General features: G+C 37.7%; 9 protein-coding genes and 1 non-coding gene across 10 annotated transcripts; 5 read left to right on the top strand and 5 right to left on the bottom strand.

Annotated features, from left to right (window-relative positions):
- Positions 1-36: 36 nt before the first annotated feature.
- Positions 37-2,697, bottom strand: C5L36_0E01020 (uncharacterized protein; the record flags this gene model as incomplete). Its single annotated transcript, XM_029467652.1, has 1 exon — positions 37-2,697. One exon carries the CDS (start codon positions 2,695-2,697, stop codon positions 37-39), a length of 2,661 nt encoding a protein of 886 aa, XP_029323512.1.
- A 317-nt stretch (positions 2,698-3,014) lies between these two features.
- C5L36_0E01010 (uncharacterized protein) lies at positions 3,015-4,802 on the top strand (the record flags this gene model as incomplete). The annotated part of the gene is made up of 1 exon (XM_029467651.1): positions 3,015-4,802. The coding sequence occupies one exon, from the start codon at positions 3,015-3,017 to the stop codon at positions 4,800-4,802; it is 1,788 nt and encodes a 595-aa protein (XP_029323511.1).
- A 1,288-nt stretch (positions 4,803-6,090) lies between these two features.
- On the top strand, positions 6,091-6,163 carry C5L36_0Etrna11A. Its single transcript has one exon. It is a non-coding gene; the product is annotated as a tRNA-Ala (tRNA).
- Positions 6,164-6,209: 46 nt separating this feature from the next.
- C5L36_0E01000 (uncharacterized protein) lies at positions 6,210-9,170 on the bottom strand (the record flags this gene model as incomplete). Its single annotated transcript, XM_029467650.1, has 1 exon — positions 6,210-9,170. One exon carries the CDS (start codon positions 9,168-9,170, stop codon positions 6,210-6,212), a length of 2,961 nt encoding a protein of 986 aa, XP_029323510.1.
- A 645-nt stretch (positions 9,171-9,815) lies between these two features.
- C5L36_0E00990 (uncharacterized protein) lies at positions 9,816-12,020 on the top strand (the record flags this gene model as incomplete). The annotated part of the gene is made up of 1 exon (XM_029467649.1): positions 9,816-12,020. The coding sequence occupies one exon, from the start codon at positions 9,816-9,818 to the stop codon at positions 12,018-12,020; it is 2,205 nt and encodes a 734-aa protein (XP_029323509.1).
- Positions 12,021-12,335: 315 nt separating this feature from the next.
- C5L36_0E00980 (uncharacterized protein) lies at positions 12,336-14,322 on the bottom strand (the record flags this gene model as incomplete). Its single annotated transcript, XM_029467648.1, has 2 exons — positions 12,336-13,835; positions 14,287-14,322. 2 exons carry the CDS (start codon positions 14,320-14,322, stop codon positions 12,336-12,338), a joined length of 1,536 nt encoding a protein of 511 aa, XP_029323508.1.
- Positions 14,323-14,583: 261 nt separating this feature from the next.
- Positions 14,584-17,835, bottom strand: C5L36_0E00970 (uncharacterized protein; the record flags this gene model as incomplete). Its single annotated transcript, XM_029467647.1, has 1 exon — positions 14,584-17,835. The coding sequence occupies one exon, from the start codon at positions 17,833-17,835 to the stop codon at positions 14,584-14,586; it is 3,252 nt and encodes a 1,083-aa protein (XP_029323507.1).
- A 301-nt stretch (positions 17,836-18,136) lies between these two features.
- C5L36_0E00960 (uncharacterized protein) lies at positions 18,137-18,661 on the top strand (the record flags this gene model as incomplete). The annotated part of the gene is made up of 1 exon (XM_029467646.1): positions 18,137-18,661. The coding sequence occupies one exon, from the start codon at positions 18,137-18,139 to the stop codon at positions 18,659-18,661; it is 525 nt and encodes a 174-aa protein (XP_029323506.1).
- Positions 18,662-19,020: 359 nt separating this feature from the next.
- On the top strand, positions 19,021-19,293 carry C5L36_0E00950 (uncharacterized protein; the record flags this gene model as incomplete). Its single annotated transcript, XM_029467645.1, has 1 exon — positions 19,021-19,293. One exon carries the CDS (start codon positions 19,021-19,023, stop codon positions 19,291-19,293), a length of 273 nt encoding a protein of 90 aa, XP_029323505.1.
- Positions 19,294-19,449: 156 nt separating this feature from the next.
- Positions 19,450-22,521, bottom strand: C5L36_0E00940 (uncharacterized protein; the record flags this gene model as incomplete). The annotated part of the gene is made up of 1 exon (XM_029467644.1): positions 19,450-22,521. The coding sequence occupies one exon, from the start codon at positions 22,519-22,521 to the stop codon at positions 19,450-19,452; it is 3,072 nt and encodes a 1,023-aa protein (XP_029323504.1).
- Positions 22,522-22,758: the final 237 nt, after the last annotated feature.

The following is a 22,758-nucleotide window of genomic DNA, read 5'->3' as shown; positions in this document are numbered from 1 at the left end:
TCATCTTTGCCCTTTCATCTATAGGTCTTTTCTTTGTTAATCTGCTGATCTTAGTCCAGACTTGGTTTTTTTCCTGAACAAACTGAATCCTTCTTTGGGATTCTTGATCTTGCTCTTGGAACCATTCGCTGTCTTCTTAGAACCATTTACCATTATGGAGGGTCTCTTAATAGTGGGATCCCTCTGTTCAAAACTGTCTTGCTGAGCCTTCAAAGGCGTGTTCTTTGCTTGATTTTCTAGAGGAATGTAATTGATCTTATCGATCCGATCTTGCCACCATTTCTTTGCAGAATTGGATAATAGACTACCCTTTTTAACCTGTGATCCAACATTGCATCCATTCAAGGTTAGTAATTCGGCTATGTCAAAGATTTGTCTTCCATCAAGAACAGTAGGATGCAGCAATGCATATTCCAGGAATGACATATCGATTGGCTTATCATTTTCGTGGTGAGAGTTCGAACTAGGTTCTGAAACAGTGTTTTTACTTTGGGGAGTATAGTAAAATCGTCTATTAACATCTGCACCACCTACAATACCTTCTAATACTTTTCTAATATTGTGATTTCGAATCCCTTCAATCATTATTGGCAAGGCATTTTGTCGAACAAAATTGTTAACATATTTCTTCTCGGCATACTTTTGTTTAATAAACCGGTACCTAACTTCGTCTGATGATTGCGCAGCTGGCTTAACTTTCGGTGGCATATCAGACTCATAAATAGCATTCATAGAGGAATTATTTATCTGGTGAATTAACACTTTGCTCTCTTCATTGAAACTGTCAAGAATTAAGCTTCTAACCTTAGAAACTGAAGTTCCCAATGAACGGTGAGCTGATGAACATCGAATACAAAACACAACAAGTAGATTCAAAGATATCCATTCTACTTGCTCGGTTGTCCCGCAATCAGCACATTTATAATTAGACGGATCGTTACCTTGAACAAAATAAAGTAAAGACTGAGACACTGATGAGACGCGTCTCATTCTCGACCTTGCAGATGTTCCAACACTGGTTTTGACAGCCCGTGAGCTTTCTGCATCGCTCGCAGTATTATCTTTATCTTTACCAATCTTCCTAGAACTTCGATCGTGATTGCCATTATTAGAGAGTTCACCAGTGATTTTTTTCTTCCCATTGCTATCATTAAATGCAATCATCTGGCATGCATCAAAAAGAGTTTTTACCCAATCAGTGGCCTCTTCAATTGTAAAAGCCTGAAAAACATGCTCAATTCCTTGAGAATTTATTAAACGGAAGCAGTTCTTACGATGTCCTATATCAACACTCATCCGAGTTTCGTTCGACTCCAATAACTTGATATTGCAAAGAGCAATGTCAATTGGATTATTTCGAAGTCCCGATCCTCTTCTCCAGTCCATGTATTCATAGAGCTTACCATCCAAAAGAACAACCCATTGTTTGTGCCACCCGGATTTTCCTTGGCCGCCGTGTACAAACAACAAGCCTGTTTTTGATGGACACTGTGACGTTAGTTTATATGGCGATGTAGGATCTTTCAAAAATAAAGCTTCATTCTGTACATTGAACGAAGAAACATTTTTTTGGAACTCTAGTAAATCTTTCATCATGCCTACAGATTCAATTTTCTGTGCTAGTTGGAGTCTCGCAGCTTTGCATCGCAAATACTCAGAAGCAATTCTTTCATCAACCTTTAGCATTTCCAATAGACACCCTGTCACAGTATCATACAAATAATTGAAGTATCGCAATTTCGAGGCCTCAAAGGAGGACATCCTCATAAAAAGCTTGAGATCTTTTGATTTTCCCGACCCCAACAACTTCGATAACCATTCATAATATTTCTTGCTCTCATCATCAAAACCACGCTTGCAAGACAAAAAGTTTTGTAAGTTTCTGAGGCTACTCCTACCAACAGAAGATTCATTGTCTTTACGATAAATCTGAACAAGAAACTGATAAGCATAACAGTTTCCTGTAACGGCCTTAGCAGACTCGTATTTAGAGACCAGTGATTCTGGTTTGGGGGTAACTGAAAACCCTTTCCTGAATTCTTTGAATGTCTCTCTCATTTGAGATTTGTGTTCTGTATTTTTGCTGGTATGGGAAACTGAGCTTAGCTTTTCAATCCTGCTATGAAATTTTTTCAAGAGTAAAGAAGCAAACTGCTCATAAAGGCTGACGGCCTCTCTAAACAGAGGGCCATCTGTCATGGGTATCGGATATGGATTCAATGCTTCATTGGTTTGGGTGTCTTGATGATGTGTTTTATTTGGAACTAATGATTTCTGAGGAAGAGCCCGGTAAAAAGTAAAGGTGAAATCCTTATTCTCATCATATAAAAGCTGTATAGATACAGAACCAATTGCATCTTCGGAAAGTGAGATTCCAGATTTAAGCATAGTTCCACCGAAAGCACAAGACTTGTTTCCATTTGTAATTACACATTTGACCAAAGAGATATCCACACCTTCATTAAAATTTATACTTAGTTCATTGTAACCGTATGGGATTCTGAGTAACTTTATCCTTCCTCCATCCATTCCTTCAACGCTTACTTCTTCTAGCTTATCTGAGGGAATGATACATTTTGAATTCATGTTAATGGCTATCCCATCTTCATTTTTCGAATCCACAAAGCTTAATGATTCAATTAATGGACACACCCCCTCGGGCAGAGAGGATCTTTCAACTATTTCAAAAATACTCATTAGAGTTAGAATCTATCCCCAATATTATTGCCTATATGATGAAACAAAACTTCCCCTTACTTTAACCGATCTATGGAGGTAGGCTTTAACGGAAAAGGGATCAAGGCTGAAGTAGAATTTCCAACCCGTTTATGGCGGCGCTGTTGCTTTGAAAATAGTTTTTTTCTTGCTTACACAAATATTTTTTTATTTTTTTTTTTCATAATCTACTAAACATAACATCTATATTTGTTTGTGCAATTAGACTTTTTCCTATATCAGACACAGATATCTTTTGCTAAGAGAAGATTTAAGTTTTTTTTTATCAAAAAGCATATATGTGCAATCAAGAATCAAGGGAACAACTGGATATTAAAGGCCATACCTCAGCTTCCATCACGAATTCCAAAAATGCAGATAGAATGGATGGACATGAATCAACTAACGATGAGATGAGGCAAGAACTGAGAGAAGAGGATACTATTGCTAGTACAAACCGAAAATCAAAAGATGAAGATAATAGCCAAGTTGTTACAGAAGAAGAGATTTTTGATATAAACAAAGTTGTGAAGTACTCGTCTGACGAGGAGTCGAATGACGATGAAGATGAGTCCAGTGATCATGATTCCAATGATGAAGCAAAAAATGAGTCGAGTACTCATGATTCTAGTGATGAATCATCAGACGATTGCTCTACTGATAGTTCAAGTGATGATGATGATGAATCAGAAAAGACGACCAATAATGTTGTTTGTGACGATGAAATCAACGAGGATGAAACAGACGGACCGATCATATCCAAAAACGAAATAGTTGATTTCAAAGTTCCAACGTTACCCACAGATTATAAGATCGAACCAGAAACAAATATTCAATATGTTGGTAAGCTCTCTGGTGTTGTGGAGAAGAATGTGATGATTGAATGTGAATATAGTGCCGAAGAGAAAGTACTGGGTGAAGGAACAGTATTTTGTACCGAAGATCGCCAGCCGCTAGGCTTACTATACGAAGTTATTGGACGATTACAATCACCTGTCTATACCATGAAGTTTAATTCCGTTGAAGAAGCAGAGAAGTTCAGAGAAAGAAAAGGGCAAAGGGTATACTTTATTGTCCCTACTGCGGAAATATTGTCTACCAGATATATCAAGTCTTTTAAGGGAACAGATGCTAGTAATTGTCATGATGAGGAATTACCTGAAGAAGAGCAGGAGTACTCTGATGATGAGAAGGAAGCCGAAGCTAAGAAAAATAAAAAGAGAAAACGCAAGCAAGTTCATAAAGAAAAGGCAGAAACTGAAGAGGTTCAAAAAGAAGATAGATCTAAAACCTCTCAAGAATCGAAAAAGCCTAGGAACATCGCCACTTCTAACACTCAAGTGGGACCGCTTCCAAAATCGGTGAAAGCAAGATTGACATCATTACCTGCAGCAAAAACTCGTCAGCATTCTCAAAAGGAAGAGCCTCAACAAAACAAGGGCATGCCTGTACCTTCTATTCCGCAAAACCAGCCACCTTTGGATAATATGAGTATGATACAACAATTCATGGGTATGTTACAACAAGCTGCAAGTCTACCAATGCAACCTTCACAACACGTACCACCTGGTCAAAATTACAATCCTCAATACAATACTCAATACAATACTCAATACAATTCTCAATACAGTCCGCAATACAGTACCCAATACAGTCCGCAATACAGTTCGCAATACAATTTGCAAGGTAATTCCCAATACAATCTTCCATACAATCAACAGTACAGCCAGTCATATGACCAGCAGTATGTTCAAAATTATAACCCACCATGCGGGCAACAATATGGTCAAGCATTCGGTCAACAGTTGACTCAACCATATGGTCCGCAGTTTACCTCAAATTCCAACAACTCATATAACGTAACAAATCCATCACCAGCAGTGTCAACTGCAAATATTCCAAATGCCAATCCAAATATTCCAGACGGTAATGCAAGATTAATTGCACAAATAGCGGAAGCAATATCAAAGAACCCACAAACTGCAAATTTGGCATTGGGACAGCTTTCTACTCAGACACAAAGCCAACAAAGTAATAGTACCGATGAAAATCCAGCTGAAGATGTTTATGATCCGGCCGCACCTTAAAGAGATATGTTCTGATCTAACATGCCGGGAGCTTCCCAAGCGAGCAACTATATATAAATGCAAAGTTGTATCTATGTAAGTATACTAAATAATATGATTACAATAAAATAAAGTTCACTATAGAAAAAAAAAGGTGATAATTGGCATGGCCCGATTCCTAAAGTATAAGGTTTCATTAACATCTGAACAAAAAACAATTTATGATCCTATCGGTTGACTAATACTGATTTCATGTGGATGAGCTCCTGACCTATTGTACCAAGTAATATTACACTTTAGATGATGCAAACATTTCCATTCAAATTTTATTTTACAAAACCAATAAATAAGACTTAGATGTGTCTACTTGATTTTATTATAAAAGTACTCGTGACAACTTTTAATGAGAGTACTGAGAGTAAAGTTTAGACAGATGATTAGGTTCTTAAAACATATGAATACATTATTAGAGCTAATTTTATCTTTCAATATCGTACCACCCAAGCAAGTTCCTTAATATTCAAATATATTTAGAACTCTGTGATTTATTTTGTCGGCTTGATACAAAGCAGATAAGATAATAAACTAATTTATACAATTTTCAGAAAGTTGAAGGGAAAAGGATGTAAAATATGCGCATAGCAATTTTTTTTTCAACTTAAAGAATATAAAACCTTCTTCACCATAATCTGTTGTGACCAATGTATACTTGGATAATACCAGACATGCAAAATGGCCAAATCATTGTAGTCTGATCTTATACTTCTTCAAGTAGTACTGAAATTTACTGCTTAAATGTTGAATCTCTTCAAAAATTAAATAGCTATTTTAAAACCAAGCTAATCTTTCTATTACCAATTTGGTTCTTTTACTTTTTTGGAAAATTTTAAATCAAATATCTACTTTATAAAGCTGAATAGTGTTTTCAAGTTCTGAGAGGGATTTTTCAGGATATGTTCCAAAAAAGAAAGTGCCAGCAGATAGACAATAACATACTGATGTTAAAGTGTCGAATTTGGAATAGGGAAGTTAACAAAGTTCAAGTATCCGGAGTAGGAAGCAAAGAGAAATCTATTACTAATTCTACTACGACTAACTTTCGCCATGCCCATTATCTACCCGTGCAATTATACACCTATTGCGTACTTAGTAATACGTTTATCATAACTATCATTGTTATATACCATATAATATTGTAGCAATTGATAAAATTAGTGATTATTCCTAAAAAAAGATTTAACTGACAAAACCTTTTTAGTTAAAATATAATTGTGATACGTGACTCCCAGCCCCAAAAAGTTTCATAACAGGGCGTGTGGCGTAGTTGGTAGCGCGTTCGCCTTGCAAGCGAAAGGTCATCGGTTCGACTCCGGTCTCGTCCATTAGTTTTTCTAATTTTTTTTAGATTTTTAATTTGATATTTTTTTATTATCTATACATATTGTTTAACTTTTCTAGACTAATTTCTGCGTTCTGCAACACATCACCAGGAAATCCTGCCAACCCAGCTATTTGGATAGCATGCGAATGAGAGCTAGTACCTTTCTCTAGTTTATGATTGAATGTTACCTTGCTAGTTACATTTTTGTCTCCACTTGGCACCGTATCTAATGTTGTTCTATAAAAAGAAATACTGCCTTTCATGGTTTCTTCTTGGTTAAGTAGTCTTGCAATCTCGGGCCCAAAATGTGTAGCGAATAAAACCTTGGACTTTTTAACCGTAGTTAGACTCAACAAGGCAGCATACGCAATAGCAACACCTTCATTTATTGAGGTTCCTCTTCCTAACTCATCCACAATTACCAGAGATTTAGGAGTTGCCTCTCGAAGTATGATGGCAGTTTCATTCATTTCGACCATAAAAGTAGATTGATGCTTGAAAATGTTATCAGAAGAACCAACTCTAGTGAATATCTTATCAATTATTCCAATATGAGCAAAATCGGCTGGCACATACGAACCAATCTGAGCCATGATGGCTATCAAAGCATTTTGTCTCAAAAATGTTGATTTTCCTCCCATGTTTGGACCAGTAATTACCCAAGCATGTGATGACTCAAGATGACAATTATTGGGTGTAAAATTAACCACGTCTAGTCTGTTCTTCAACCCTTCTTCAACGACCAAATGCCTACCATTTTTTATAGTAAAAGAATCTGAATCATCAACAACAGGTCTTGAGAGGTTGCACTGCAGGGCTAGTCTTGAAAAAGACTGAATAACATCTAGAAGTTCGATAATGGGAGGTATTTTGCGTATCTCCTTATACAGTTTATCAACTTTGTTGTCCAAGTCTGCCATGATGTGATTTTCTTCTAAACATATATCATATTCTAGCTTAATTAGATCTTGGCCAATATTTGTCCATTGTGAATTTACTAACTTTGTCACAGACTTTGATTTTTCCTTGACATTTAAATTTAAGTTCTGGATCATACCAGTGATAATTTTACTTGTAGATTTTAACTCAACCACGTAATCAAAAGACTTTGGGTCTTTTATCAATCTCAGCGATCCGTTATATCCCTCACTTTTGAATATCTTCTGTAAATGATTTCTCAGATTATCACTTTCTCTAACTAAACTCTCGTAATTCTTTCTCATTTTTCCTAGTCTCGAAGATGCCGTGTCTTTGATATCCCAAAATGTCCGTACAAAATCACCTTCAGATTTATTATTGCTCGTTTTCATATAAGCGACTCTAGGGTCAATAGTTTTACGGATGTGCTTTGCGAGGCCATGCAACCTTTTGGAATTGTTGAACTCTTCAAATATTGGTTCGATAAGGGGGAGTGATTTCTTATCAAAGGCTTGCTTGATTAGGTTATAGATTTGGTCAACAGTTTCAATGGTATAAGCGAGTTCAAGGTATTCCAACCTTTCTGCTTTTCGATTATCTATTCTTCTGATTTTTCTGTCAATATCGGCAGTTTTCCGTAAATATTGGCAAAGAAGGTCCAAAAAATACGTGTCCTTGCTGAACAGTTCAATAAGGTCGTGTCTGTACTTTATCTCTTCAATTTTCGTAGAGGGGGCCAGCAACCACGAATTCAAGCGACGTGCACCAGGACTTGTTACTGTTTTGTCCATCAAATGAGACAAGGCCCCAACCTTCTTCCTTGACTGTATAGTCTCTAACAGTTCTAAATCTTGCGCTGCTCTAGAATCAATTTGCATGATAGTCTTAGGTTTTGACCTTGATGGTAGGTGAAAGCTTGTTTTGTAGTTTGGTAAGCATATATCCAGATAATGAAGAACTATGGAAGCTGCCATCTTTTCTCTTTGAAGGAGCCCATCAAAAATATTCGACACCAGTCTTTCATTATCTCTAAATCTCCATGTAAATTCATCTAGTGGCTTTTTTGTAGCAGGGCTGTGCAATCTGGAAATATAATAAGCTTTCATTTCCATCAAGTCAGGCAAAATTGAGCCATCCAATATTTTTTCAAGGTCAACTTTATCTGATATCAAAATCTCAGCTGGATTTATCCTCGTAAGAGTAGCCAGCAACTGGCTAAGCTCGATTTGAAGGACATGGAAATTTCCTAAGTTAACATCACACCATGCCACACCTACCTTTACATTTTCAGCATTTTTTCTCATCTCTTCGGGAAAATGAAGAGCCATTAAAAAGTTGTTTCTATGAAAATCTCTGCATGTCTCATCAATAACAATTCCTGGAGTCATTATACGATCGACAGGACGACTTAAAGTGTTAGTTATTGGATCCAATACTTGATTACAAATGACAGCCTTTAAGTTGTTCTTGTAAATAATATCAAGATATTTATCCAACATTTTATCGGGGAACCCGGAAAACGGTATTGCACCCGACTTTAAAACCTTCTTTGTTAATGTCAAGCCCAGAAGATTTGAATATTTCTCTGCCTGCTCAAAATACAACTCATAAAACGAACCCACATGTACTAGAACAACGTATTCACCATCATGCCTGTGGAGATATGTCTTGTATGTATCGATGATGCCTTGATAAAAATCCGTATACGTACCACTTCCAGTCCCAGAGCCGCTACCCAAGACTAGATTGTCTCCAGCATCTTCGATCATCGTATCACCATTTAATTCGTCCATATCAAGTGCAGGTTTTCTTTCTTCACTGTCTTTGTACCCTGTCTTTCTTCTGACATGTGGCAAGTTTTCGGGTGCAGCTTCTTTACTAGGAATAATAATCTGCATCGAATTCAGCTCTTGCGAAGTGACTACCATGTCACCGTCCCCATCGTTCTGCAATGGTTGTATTCTCTTGGTAGTTGTACAAGAAAAGACGCGTCTGTGGATGCTGGTTGGCCAAATAAATCTAGCAGCATAGAAACAGCTTCCACTACCAGGACATTTCCAAATACCTGATAATTGTTTCAAAAAGGACATATATGTCAATCCCTATTCCTTCAAGGACACAAGGGGTGGCACCACTCTATCACGAGGACACAGTATGATCACGTTGTCAGGTTCATCCAATGTACACTGAAATTTGTCAAACTCCGCAAAAAAACATGTCAATGAAGAAATACCCCTATCAAAATCAGTACACCACCTTCTCCTTTATGTACACCCATTTTTCTTCCCCTTTCCGTTTTTCTTGTTTAAAACGCGAAACGGCTGTAGTCTAACGCGAGAGAAAAAAATCGAATCCGAGGGCATATCGAAAAAAGAGGCAGCAAAAATTTGGGGCTTAATTCAAAGGGAGGATGTGTTACCTGGATTACTCCCTTAGAGGCACATATTCAGGGAGTGTACAGGTAGACACTACATTTTTTATTGTATATTATACCTATCAAGCTTTAACAAGTGGGAAAGACCATTCACGGAGTCAAGGAATTTTTGGGACGACGTTTACAGAGTATCAGCACCAATTGACTTGATCTTCAAAGAGATTTTAGCTTATTATACAGTCATTCAGCTTTTGCATTGTTAGATCTTCCAACACAAGCTAGAGAAGGCGAGACGACCAGATCAACCCATACCGTTTCGATCTAAACACATTCCGCTAGGCCGACACAAACACACTAGTTGATGATTGTACCTACAAACGAAGAGGGTCTTTTATCACCATCCTCATCAACTTTACCATCACTTAGCAAAACAAGCTCACCTAATAAGTCAATCCTTTTATCCAAATCATCATCGGATGCAATTATAACAGTGAGCAGCAAAGATACTGGAATGACGAGTGTGGAAGGGAACAAACTGTTGCAGCTTCCTTCGGAACAAAACGATAAAGAGATTTCTATTGACAATGTCACATTGAAAACAACTCATACATCTATTACCACCAACACCCCCCGTTTACATGATACAGATGCTATACCTTCGTCTAACTTACAGCTTCCAACAACCCTCAGTCATTCTGAAATTTTGCAGTCGACCATAAAACCATTATCCGATGACAATGATAACTTTAAAGTGAGTGTAGCAATGGATGAGCCAAAAGAGCATACAGACGATCGGTCCTCTACAAGGTCGAGTACTTCAAGCACGCAAAATATTGGGTTTTCACATTTGGAAATTTCTGACAGCATTCATAGGCTTCATTCGTATCGTATACTAGCCGATCCAAATTTCAACAATAAAAGTACAAAGTCAATAGGCCCCACCTCTATAAGTTCTAATGTTGGTCTGGTTTCTAAATCAGACTGCAATACTTGTCCAATACCCTTACCACATTCAGATCCTTTACCTGTTGATCTAGAGATGACTTGCAGCCACCTAAAAGTCAAAAACAATACATTTCCAAGATCTGCTGCTGATAATCAACTTATTCAATTAGAAGCTGCGAATCAAGAGCGGAACAACAGCAAATCATATCATAATCACCATAGTCATAAGGAAAGATCGAAGTTTCAAAGTATTAGTACTATTAGGATTCCTGATAACTATCAAAAGACTGAACTAGCATTGACTAAAGCAGATAATGGGCTTCCCCAAGGCTTCAGCTCGGATCCACGAAAGAAACAGCGTGCCTCTAAAACACAATCTTTGATTCATGCTTCCAGGAAGAAAGTTAAACTGAAGGCGGACGATCTATACAATATTCCCGGACAAAGCATATCAGAAGACCATGGAAGTTATGCTATTGTATATGATTTGGTAACGGGAATTAGATTTTCAGTTTCTAGGTGTACTAAAATACAAGATCAAATTACAGACCAAAATTTCAATGAGGTGGTTAGAATGATATTCAATAGGGAAGGTAATAACCAAGCGCCTCCCACCAAATATGAATTCAAATTTAAAGATTATGCTCCTGAAGTTTTCAGAGATCTACGGCGTATGTTCAATGTTAACCAAGCTGATTATTTGATGTCATTGAATGACGAAATTGGTATAAGAGCGGTAGGATCGTCAGGAAAGAGTGGGTCATCATTTTATTATTCTAATGATAGGAAATTCATCATCAAAACCATTCACAGGTCTGAGCACAGACATCTCAGAAGGGTTTTGAAAGATTATTACTATTATGTGAAAAAGAACCCCAACACACTTTTATGCCAATTTTATGGGTTGCATAGACTCAAAATGTCAACAAGAACTGGTACCGTGAAAGTTCACGTGTTAGTAATGAATAACTTGTTACCCCTCACTGTTAATATTTCCGAATGCTATGACCTAAAAGGTTCTACCCAAGGACGTTATACTAGCAAAGAGAAACAACAGAAAGGTTCATGTCAGAAAGATTTAAATTTCTTGGAAAATCACGTAAAAATACATTTATCTTCTGAAAAGAGAGTTAAGTTTGAAACACAATTAAAGCAGGACGTTGCTCTTTTGAAAAGATTGAATATAATGGATTACTCTTTACTTTTAGGATTGCGTCATATCAACAAAAATAACAACGAAGTCTTAGATGAAGAGTTCAAAAGGGTATCCCAGATTGTACATAAAGAGGTACCCGGCGCCCATAAAAGCACAATTACTGATACGGATGGAGGCATCCTTGCAGTTGATCCAAATGGAAATGACATGGATCTCATTTACTACGTTGGTATTATCGATTGCCTGACCAATTACAGCACTCTTAAAAAATTGGAGACCTTTTTTAGAACACTTAAACATAGACGTGAATCAATAAGTGCAATCCCCCCAATTGAGTATGGTGATAGGTTTTTAAGGTTTATTACCAGCAACATTGAATCGCCTGGTATCATGGTGCCACCAAAACATCATCAAGGCAGATTCAGAGCATTTAAAAGAATTACGGCGCATGGTCATACTGCATAAACTCTTGTGTTTATTTAAGATTATTCATATTCGTTTTCCTTTTCTACTCTAGCATTATTGTAAAGAAATTTCTTTCAATTTGATAATTTTCAATTGCTCCGGGTTTTACTTTCAATGCAACATCACTTTTTTTTTCTATCATTGTTTGCTATTATCCTTACCTTTGGAGCAATAGTTTATCATTTGGCTCTCGTTCACTAATCAAGAAGCAACTAACGCTTAATAAATATATATATTTTTTAGAGATTATATAATAAAATACCTTTTATTCTTACTATTCATTCATGCAGAGGAACCTCAAAAAAAAACAAAGCTTCACTCTTCAATCATTTCATCACCATCATCAACAGCACCTGATTGCTCGATTGGGTTTGCTGCTGGCTTTGAATGCTCCTCAGAAACCGGAGAAGTACGCTCAATAGGTGCTTCAGCCAAGCCAGAAGATATGGTTTCTTCGGTGTTTTTTCTAATTTCTTCATGCAATGCTTCAAGTTGCTCAGCGCTTGGAAACTTGGCAAATGTAATTTTAAGATGCCTGTTACCATATTCATAACCATTTAGCTGTTGAATCACAGAACGTGCTGTTTCAACGTCGCTGAATTTTACAACTGCATTACCAGAGGAGTTACCACCACGACCGTATTGAAGTTCAGCTCTTTCAACTGTGGCAATTGAGCCAAACAATTCAAACAAGTCAGACTCTGCAGTTTCCCATGGCAAGTTAGAAGCATAGATGATTGGAGATTCTTCACCATCACCCGTAACACCGAGAGTAAAATCAGTATTTTTAGATAAACCATCAGTTCTAATTTTTGGGGTTGAAGGGACTGCTCTGTCATCCTTAGGAAATTTACTTGGTCTGACATCGATTTTTCTACCAAACCATTCAAAACCATTGAATCTTTCAATAGCCTTCTCAACATCTGCCTCATTATAGAAATGTACAGTACCCATACCTCTTGATCTACCTGGCGTGGATTCAATAATATCAGCTCTTTCAACTTCACCGATTTCCTTAAACAAATCTTTCAAGTCTTGCCATTTAACAGAGAAAGGGAGGTTACCAATGAATACCTCAAAACCTCTGGCTTCTCTTCTTTCTCTCTTTGGCTCTCTCCTGAAATCTCTTCTAGGAGGTGCATAAGTGTCTCTGGAAAATCTGTCACGTCTATCGTATGAATCATAGCCGTCATATCTGTCATAATATCTATCATAACCACCACGTCTGTCATATCTGTCGTCTCTAGCTGGCCTATCGTATCTATCATCTCTGGGTGGTCGATCATATCTATCGTCCCTCGGTGGTCTATCGTACCTATCGTATTTACCTGGTCTAAACTCATCACGTCCATTTTGCTTCTCTGGAGGTGGAAGGTCTTCCCTCACAAAAATTTCCCTTTCCTTAAAACTGGTTCTATCAAACATTCTAATTGCATTTTGAGCACTTTCACGATCTTGGAACTCAACAGTACCCATGCCTCTTGGCTTACCATGGCTGGTAACAACATCAGCTCTTACGATGGGACCTGCACTTGCAAAGTGGTCCTTAATCTCATACCATTGCGTGTTGTATGGCAAGTTACCAATAAAAATAGAGTTTTCATACTTTCTATTCGCTTTAATCTCATAATCAGATGACCTTTGCGCATAGGAGCCTCTTGGCGGTGGCCCTCTCCTCGGAGGTCTTGAACGTCTAGAGTCACCTCTATAAGATGACTGATATCTTCTATCATCATCGTCACGGCGTGGAGAACGTGATCTGTTGCGACGACCTTCTCCTATGTAAACGTCCCTAGCAGGTGATCTAGAACGATCCTAAAGACATGAAATACCAAAAAGAAAACATGTTAGTCTTATTCCTCAGTTATACAACTATGTTATGAAGCAATAAAGTTTTTAGCAATAGTAGCATATTCCTCACACAATAATTCAAGTAATAACCCACCCCATTTAATTTTCCCATATATTCAATCCATCAAGAGCTAAACCCAACCTTAATAATTAAATTAAGCAACATAGAAAACAGAGAGTGTCGAATCATCAAGCAAATACTAAACTATCATCGAAATCCTAACCAGAATTATGCAGCAAAATATAATCATAAGTACAAGCAGGCTTAAGATAGCCCCAGGACTAAATATAATCCAAAAATAATGGATGTTTAAAACTCAAATTACAGATATTGAGTCACATGCCAGATCATTCGAACTTTAGCCACAATATAGTTCTTTTCTCCTCGCCCCTCTCCTTATCAGATGTAACATACTCTAGAATAATCCTCAAAATCCATGGTCTCAGACATCTTACTAGCTGATTGTCTGCCTTGTACCGATATATGATGAAAATAGTTTCTTCCTCTCTCTGGATAGGCGCCTTCGAAGACAGCCGTTCGTTGAAATAATTCATTACCAGTTTAAACATGTTTGCGTGGCCAGAAGCGCGAATAAATTTGCACGCCGATCGACGTACAAAATACATGATTACATAGCCCGTACATGTTAATCATGTTTATATATTAATTAGAGCCGTTTTTAAAACAACATGGGAATCAGTACCTACAACTTCAGTTAAGGAATCCCTTACAGTTAGGTGATCCACAAAGACACACAATTCTTTCCTGGTCATTAAGTTCTCTTTCAAACTTATAATCATAAGTAAGCTCTTCGTTTTTCCTAATGTCTCGTAAGGCATAAATCACAATTCTCTTTTTCCCTCCAACTTTAATGATCTTAGCAGTACAGGAGGGATCACAGCAATGATTGATAAACCTTGCTATCCCTCCCTTCTTGGATGCATCAATGACCGTGTTCTCATCAACTCGAAAAAGATATGACGAACCGATACCTGATCTTAAATACTTTTTCTCCCGGATTTCAGCAACTTGTTGTCTGATCCTTTCACCCACGTACTCAATGATCATTTCACCTGCACTTATAGGCTCTAGCGCATATAACCCCCAGTTATGAATTGCACTTCTTGAGAATTGGACAGGTTTTTTACGCTTGTTTAGCTGATTCAAATCGAGTAAATCAGTTTCACCAATTATTTGTTTTTGGGCAGATATATCAGCAACAAACCTCCTGGTATTAGCACGATTAGCCCTTGAACCTTGTGCATTATTATGCTGAACATGAATAGACTCATCTTTGTTTTCATGTTTAACAGGATTTAAGTTTGTTAACTTTCTCCTATGCAATAGATATCCACTTTTGAGGTTATCGGAAATTTTATGATAAGGTTCAGTTCTAAAGCATCCAGAAACATTCTTCAAATCTTTGTTACTCAAAACTTCCTTGGCAAAATCAAGAACCTCATCTGATTCCGATTTTTCTTTGTCCCTTTCATCTTTTTCAAGGGCTTTTTTACATTCTTGAACATACTGGGTATGCTGCCATACCCAAAATTCCATATTTTTGATTGGTTTATCATTCTTGGTATCTTTACAGAGTTCGGATAAAATAGCAAAATCTTCATCTGTTTTAACTAGATTTCTTAGATGGCCAATAGTAGGCTTGAACGGTTGGGATATATCGTCGAATACTGGGCCTGGGGGGTTTGTTGAGGGAGAATAGATGTCGTATATTTTTGATTCACCTCCATTTTCTGGCGACGTAATCTCTGACATAGTATCATCAAGCATTTTAGCGTCGTCATCTGATATTGGAGGTGCTTGTTCACCTTCCTCTTCTTCACATAGGTCTTCTCCGGGCTTGGTGACCTTGAATTTTTTCTTTGGAGGCTTATTATCAACGGCTTCTAGTGTGTGTTTTTGTGGATTCTCAGCTGTATCTTCTTTTACTTTAAGGTTGTTTTCTCTATCAGCATGTGCATCATCACTATCGTCGCTATCATCACTGTCCTCATCGCTTTTTTGTACATCTTTATTGAGAGCATGACTTAACGGAACAAAACGTTTTTTCGTTGATTTTTTAAAGATATTCAAATCAATCTTTTTCACAACCCGAACAGTTTCGTGAATAGATTTTACAGGTTCTTGTTTTTCAATTAACTTTAGCTCTTCCTCTTTACGTATTCTAGCTTCCTTAGCAAACTCTCCTATTTCATCAGTTTCTAGAATATCCAAAATCATCTGACTAATTATTTTTTCCCGTACATCTTTCAATAAATAAGCATTCAATTCTTTAGAGATCTGATCCTTGGCAGCTTTGAATACGCCTGCTTTACCGACTCTAGTCTGGTCAATTTGATCATCCGGAATATAAAGGGTCATTAGAAGTCTGTAGTTAAAATACCTCCTGCCATCAGCCTCATCAAAACATTCCAATGCTTCTTTCACTTTGTTGAAAACCAAATAAAAACCACTTCTTTGCTGCAAAATTCTTGAAATATTATATTTACGTAAAAACCGCCTCAAGTGATCGGAGCTTACATTCATCGATGAGACATGTTTATCTGCAATAAATATGTAAGGACGGTTAGACACTATTTTTTGAAGCTTATAGTTCAATTGAAATGCAGATAACGGCAGAATCCTCTTATCATGAGACAAAGGCAACTTCCTTGAGATTGTCCCAACTGGTTCGTTGGAATTAGATTCTCGACTAGGTCCATCCTTGGATTCTTTTGCTGCTCTTGCTCCTCTCGCTTCTCTTTCCCGCCTTGAAGCTTCTTCCTTTTTGGCTCTTTCAATTCTTTCCAATTCAGCTTTGTTTTTCTCCTCTCTTTTGATCTCTTCAGCAGTCCGCTTTTTCAAATGTTCGTTTCTGGCATTTATGGATTTTTCATAAATCTCATTGTATAGCATATTTCTGACGTTCAATCCACATCTAATATATCTTCCTTGGATTAGTAGCTTCTTATTACAGGTCTCAATAACTTTCAATGCAATCTTATGCGCCTGTTCAACTTTGCCATCAAAGCTAACTGTACACATTCCTAGTGGAACGGCAGTCAATGGATCATCAACCATTTTCAATTCCAATATTGAACCATATACGGATAAGTTGTTTTTAATGACCAGCGAACTGGTAGTTGAATGGAGGTTCCAAATAACTATTTCATTTGAAGGTTTTTCACCCAATGAGTATTTATCGAATTTGAAGGTCGGGATTTTCAAGTTTCCAATCGGTGGACAGACCGATTTCTGTAAAGCTTTTGAGTAGTTGCTAGTAGAGTTTTTCCTTGGATCTATAATTGTTTTCTCAAGTGGATTATCGATATATTTCATATTTAGCTTGACTTTTTGTGTCACTGGATCTTTTATTTGAGAAACTTTCCATGATTTTATTTTTTCTGTAGAGTTGAATGGTTTATTCATTTCAGATATAAAATTCCCCTGTTTAGCATCTCCTAAATTGTATGATTTAATTATGGCCTTGGGTTTTGACTGTGTAGGCTTGGATTCACCGTTGGAATTATTCCCCTGAGAAGAATGTACAGGTTGTTTCTGTTTAGAAGTTGGCCGTTGTGAATTGTCTATATAGTTGCCATTGTATTGTTGGGAAGATAACCTGTTCATTTGTGCGTTATAGCTGCTGCTGTTGCTGTAGAAAGAATCCATGTGGTTGTTATGCCGATGATAGGTTTGTCCATCATAGTCGCCTGGATCATTTGGATAGTCCCAATAACTGTGACGATAAGAGGGAGATTGTCCGTAATGCGGATAAGTACCAGCATTTGGATCTCTATGTTGCTGGCCAGTATGATTTGGTTGTCCTTGGTGAACACTATGGTACGAATGCTGGTTACGATAACTGTACTGATTATCAGTGGATCGCCTGCCTTTATCTTGTGCGATTCCAGAATAATTAGAATGGGATGTACTTTTATTATAGTGATCTCCACGATAGGACATTTCTATGGGATTGCAGGAAAGAAAACTTACACACTAGCCGTTGTCGTCTTAGTGTCCCCCCACCAGCTTTCTCAGAGTGATTATACGAGAATAATATTGGAGAAGCACCACGTCTAAGTGGTGAAAAATAACAAACTTGCAGACCAGGTTAGCACAAAGAGGAAAAAAAAGAAAAAATTATGGGACGCACCTCAATTTTCCTTTTACGTGTTTTAACTTGGTCCATTTACAATTTAGCATTGAGCCTCTCTTTGTTTTAGTTTTTTTTTTAGGTATAAGTATCTATAACTTGCAGAAACGCATGAGCAGGTTTGTGGACGAGGACGAAGCCGATGTTCAGACAGCAAGAGATGTTGCAGGTGTAATTGGTGAGCGTGATGCGGTTGAACTGGCCAAGGAACTAGCAGAAGACGATGCCGAGGCAAATGAACATGAAGTAGAAAAGAAACGTCGAAGTTTGCACCAGCAACTGGCAGCGTATCGATACAACAGGTACAAGGAGCACAAGAAAAAGATGGAGACGCAGAATTCTTCGTACAAGATGAGAAAGGATACCCGTCAGTTCTATGGAAAGCTAGAGGCTGAGAAAGCCGCAAAGAAACAACAAGAGACGCAAGAGTTTGCCAGTGAACTAGAGAGGTTTCGACGTGCCAAAGAGAGAGCCGCTGATGATGACAGTTTATCCACGTCTTCTTCTGATTCAGAGGCAGGCGGGTTGCATGAAAAGGAAAAGAATAACAAGAAGGAAGATGGGTTGAATAGAGGTGTCAATGCTATTGTTGAATACAGTGACAGTGATAATAGTAGTGATAATAGCACCCAATAATGATACTGTGAGAACTGGATTTTTTTTTTGCTGAGCCGTTGGTGAAGTTTTTCCCCCTTTTTTTTTTTCTTTCGAGAAGAAAGAGAGAAAAAAAAACGAAAAAAAAAAGAGGCATTGCATTGCACCCGTGCACCAAACTAGTTAGTTTTTTTTTTTCTGAGAAAAAAATGCGGACTTGGAAGTTTCGCGGCAGATTACCATTTTTTTTTTTTTTCCAGTAATGATGGCTATGAATTCAAGAGAGAGAGAGAGAGAGCAGACCAGAGTATCGTTGATTTTGACAATAAGGAGAAAGAGGAAGAGAAGAGAAGCCAACACAACGACACACAGGGTCTACGTTTGAGCACAAGCAACAGATAATGTTCACCTTTTCATTGACATCTTTTATCAGACCGGTGGTCTCTTCATTCCGCGCGTCACTGCAGGTGAGTGCACTAAGGCACCAATCAAAGACACATAGAGCAACCTATAAGAGATGGAGGAAAACGGCGAGTGGGTACAAGAGAGGCATCCAGGGACGGAAGCACGGAAACGCCGGGTTTGCGGCGAGTGTGTTGAAGAAGAGAACCGGTACTGCATACTCCACACACACCCAGTCGAAAATCTTACAAAGATTACTTCCAAATTTGTAATCCAGCTGTTCAACTGTGTCTACACTATATAAGAATTATAAAGGTTCTTTTTTTCATGTAAATATAATCCATACACACAAACACATCCAGTGGCAACCACTGCGACGCATGTATACCTGTGCTCTTCCTTTACTCTCTACAGGTATAGGACCGGAATCAATTGTCATCTTGACGATCCACTGTGGTTTTCCATTCGCCATTGATTTTCTGGATATTTACAGTGGGGAAATAATGATAGTTCACTTTCAAGGTTTGTGCCATTGGAATACTGTCAAAGGTAACAACACGGAGCTTGACGTACGAATTATCCTTGACTTTCCGCACAACATTCAAAAACTCCTCTAACGTGTTAGTGGGGATCTCGTTGACATGGGTAATAAAATTTGTAATGCCAACAGAATAGAACCTCCCCGGTGACCCGTTAGATATAGTGGTACAATAGATACCGCTAGGTAAACTGTTGATAGCTTGCCTGACCCCATGATGTGCATTTTGTAAAGCACAACCAGACCAAAAGACAACCCTGTCAGTCATGAATGATTTGGTTCTGGTTAATTTGACATCCAAGTCAATGACCTTCTTCTCTCTAACTACTTTGAACTTGATAATATCTTCATTCTTCGATGTCCCCTTGATGGCATTATCAATGTCTCTCATTCGGGTCACTAGTTCTCCATTTGCTGTTAGAATAATATCACCAGGTTCAAGCAGACATGTAGGCTCATTGTCCAACCCAACAGAGGTGGTTGGAACATACAAGAATTGAAACTTATCAACCTTTGAGGATGTTTCAACCTTGGTGATCCACTCGTCAGGTACTCCACTGATCCTGGCACTGGCAACAGAGACAGTACCAAACTCAACATCGATGATTTTGACATCGTCATCATGGTCTGTATTCTTATTATCATCTTTAGTCTTATCATTATCTTTAGTCTTTTCATCATCTTTCATCTCATCCTCATTATCCTCATTATCTTTCATCTTATTATCGTCATCTTTCAAAAATTCAAGCTCCCACATAATATCAGTGATATCAATACCTGTTGTGTATAGTCTATCATCATCACCATCACATGAAATCCATATACCCCTTATAGTACCATCTTCTTTATTACACAGAATTCCAGAATGACATTTTTGCCCACTGGTTGAGTCAACTAAAACAGCCTCAACATTGGTGGCTTTGTACCTTGGGGAATTGGCATTTGTTGGAATATTCATAATGCCAATATCACTAACCCTGGTTTCATCAATTACCGCTCTCAAGGATTTATTGTAACCAATGAAAACCACTTTATCACCTCTTTTCAATGGTTCTTGACTAAACTTTGGCGTTTGAACAGGTGCATCAACTAAACCAGGATCATACTTGATGATTGCATAGCCTTTAGTAGGATGCAAAAATCTAACTTTGCCGGGGATGATTATACTTTCTGCAATTGTTATGTTGATATCACATAAGTCGTGGCATACGGCATGCCTGGAAACCAAAACATAACCGTTTTTTGCATCAATAACAATACCATGGACCCTTCTAACATGACCACCAAATGAATCTAATGGCAATTCATAGATAGCATCAACTTGGACAAATGATCTGTTCAACTGTTTACAATTTTCAAACTCAGTTGGTAAATCTAAAAACTTTGCAGATTTTCTTTCTAGTGGCAAAGGTTTGATAGGCTCCTTTTGGATCGTCTCAAAATCCCACAGACCTGTTGTATCGTTTCTAGTAGCTAGCCTAAATGTGGAGCACCAATGTCTATCAATAAAAATATTTTTGAATAATGGAACATGAATATCCGTCAAATGGTGATATTTAACAGGTATAAATGACTTATCTGGGATGCTTTTCATCACCTCAACAAAGTCGTCTAATGTAGGCGTAGGCTTATCATCAATTGAGTCAATGATCCAACAGTTGTTAAGTTCTTGACCGCCTAGTTGGAATGATCCAGATGCATCACTAACATAGCATCCTCTGACTGGAATACCATAAATTCTTGCTAGTTGATAACTCAACTCATTGAATGTTGCACCACAAACAGTGACATATTTGCTTGGGGTGATTTTATGTAAATCACCAACTTTTATTGTATTTGTAATGTTAACACCATTTCTCTGAACAATGAATTCACATTCCTTATCAACATTTTCATCTAGAATTTTGTCAACTTGGACAAAACTTGTGATTAATTCACCGTTAATACTAACCAGACAGTCACCCTCCTTGATGGAACCGTCAGCTGGCCCTTCAGGCAAAGTAATTGAAGCCACCAACATACCATTAATGTCACTGCCTAATTTTCTAATCTCACCTTCGACATCAGAAGTTAACCCTAATCTTTTACATTTGTCAAAAGGTTCTAAGGTCCATTGAACCTGGATGGTACCTCTTGTAACATCCTCACATGCTTGAACTCTCTCCAAAGCCCTCTTGACTCTCCATACAGGCAGAAAAAAATCAGTTGATGTTTCCGAGTTACCGCCCGCTTGTAAGGCAACTGCATGCCCTTCAATATTAACAACAGGCGAACCAGACGAACCACCACTTGCACTAGCTGCAGCCTGAATATATTCAGTATTGAAATCATTATAAGTGTTTGCCCCGTAGTCAGGAGCATTTCTATCTAATCTGGAAATAAAACCTGATAAAATACTCAATTTCTCACCAGAATCATTACCAATGACTCTGATTTCTTCACCAACACGAGCTGACTCCGGATGTAGTTCTAGTTGTTGGACTTTCATATATTTAATTTTTGATACATCGAATCTCAAAAATCCAAAATCATGGACGGGGTCTCTGTATATGGGAGTAACTTCAACTTCTTCATGGTTATCAAAAACAGCATAGCCAATAAACGGACCAGGCCCAACCACATGCCGGTTGGTTAGAATGATACCTTGTTTAGCATCTACAACAAATCCAGTTGCTTCAGAACATAATGAGGTTTCCGTATCAAAATTAACAGGTTGCATGAAATGGATTGAAACGACAGATTTAACAACTTTTTCAACGGTTTTCTGCCATTTTGTCTCTGATTGGGGAATATAAGCAACTTGAGCTACTTCATCACTATCATAGTCTTCCTGAATATCAAAGGCAGTTTCGTCTTCTACTGTGATATCAGTTCCAAGCGCATCTGGGTTAATATGTTGTCTTTTTCTAGGAGAAATGGCATCGCCATTCTGTGGATATATTCTCTTTGTTTCAGGAGCCATCACTAATTTTTGACTCTAGAAGTATAAAGAGCCCTTTTGTTTGCAGATTGGATTTTGTCTGAAAAAAAAAGACAAAAAAAAATAAAACTGCTAAGAGGGAAGAGAAAAACACACTGGCTGAATCAGAATCCTCCCAAAAGGCAAAGATTTAAATTTTTCATCTTCTCGAAACTGTTGAAGAAGATCAACTCAATCCACTACAGTACTTCTTTCTCAAATAGGAATGTTACGTCAGAA

The sequence above is a fragment of the Pichia kudriavzevii genome, chromosome 5 (genome assembly GCF_003054445.1).
Source record: "Pichia kudriavzevii chromosome 5, complete sequence".
In the NCBI taxonomy this organism is placed as follows: Eukaryota; Fungi; Ascomycota; class Pichiomycetes; order Pichiales; family Pichiaceae; genus Pichia; species Pichia kudriavzevii.
The sequence above is the reverse complement of the archived record's forward strand: the minus strand, read 5'-3'. Positions and strand labels throughout refer to the sequence as shown.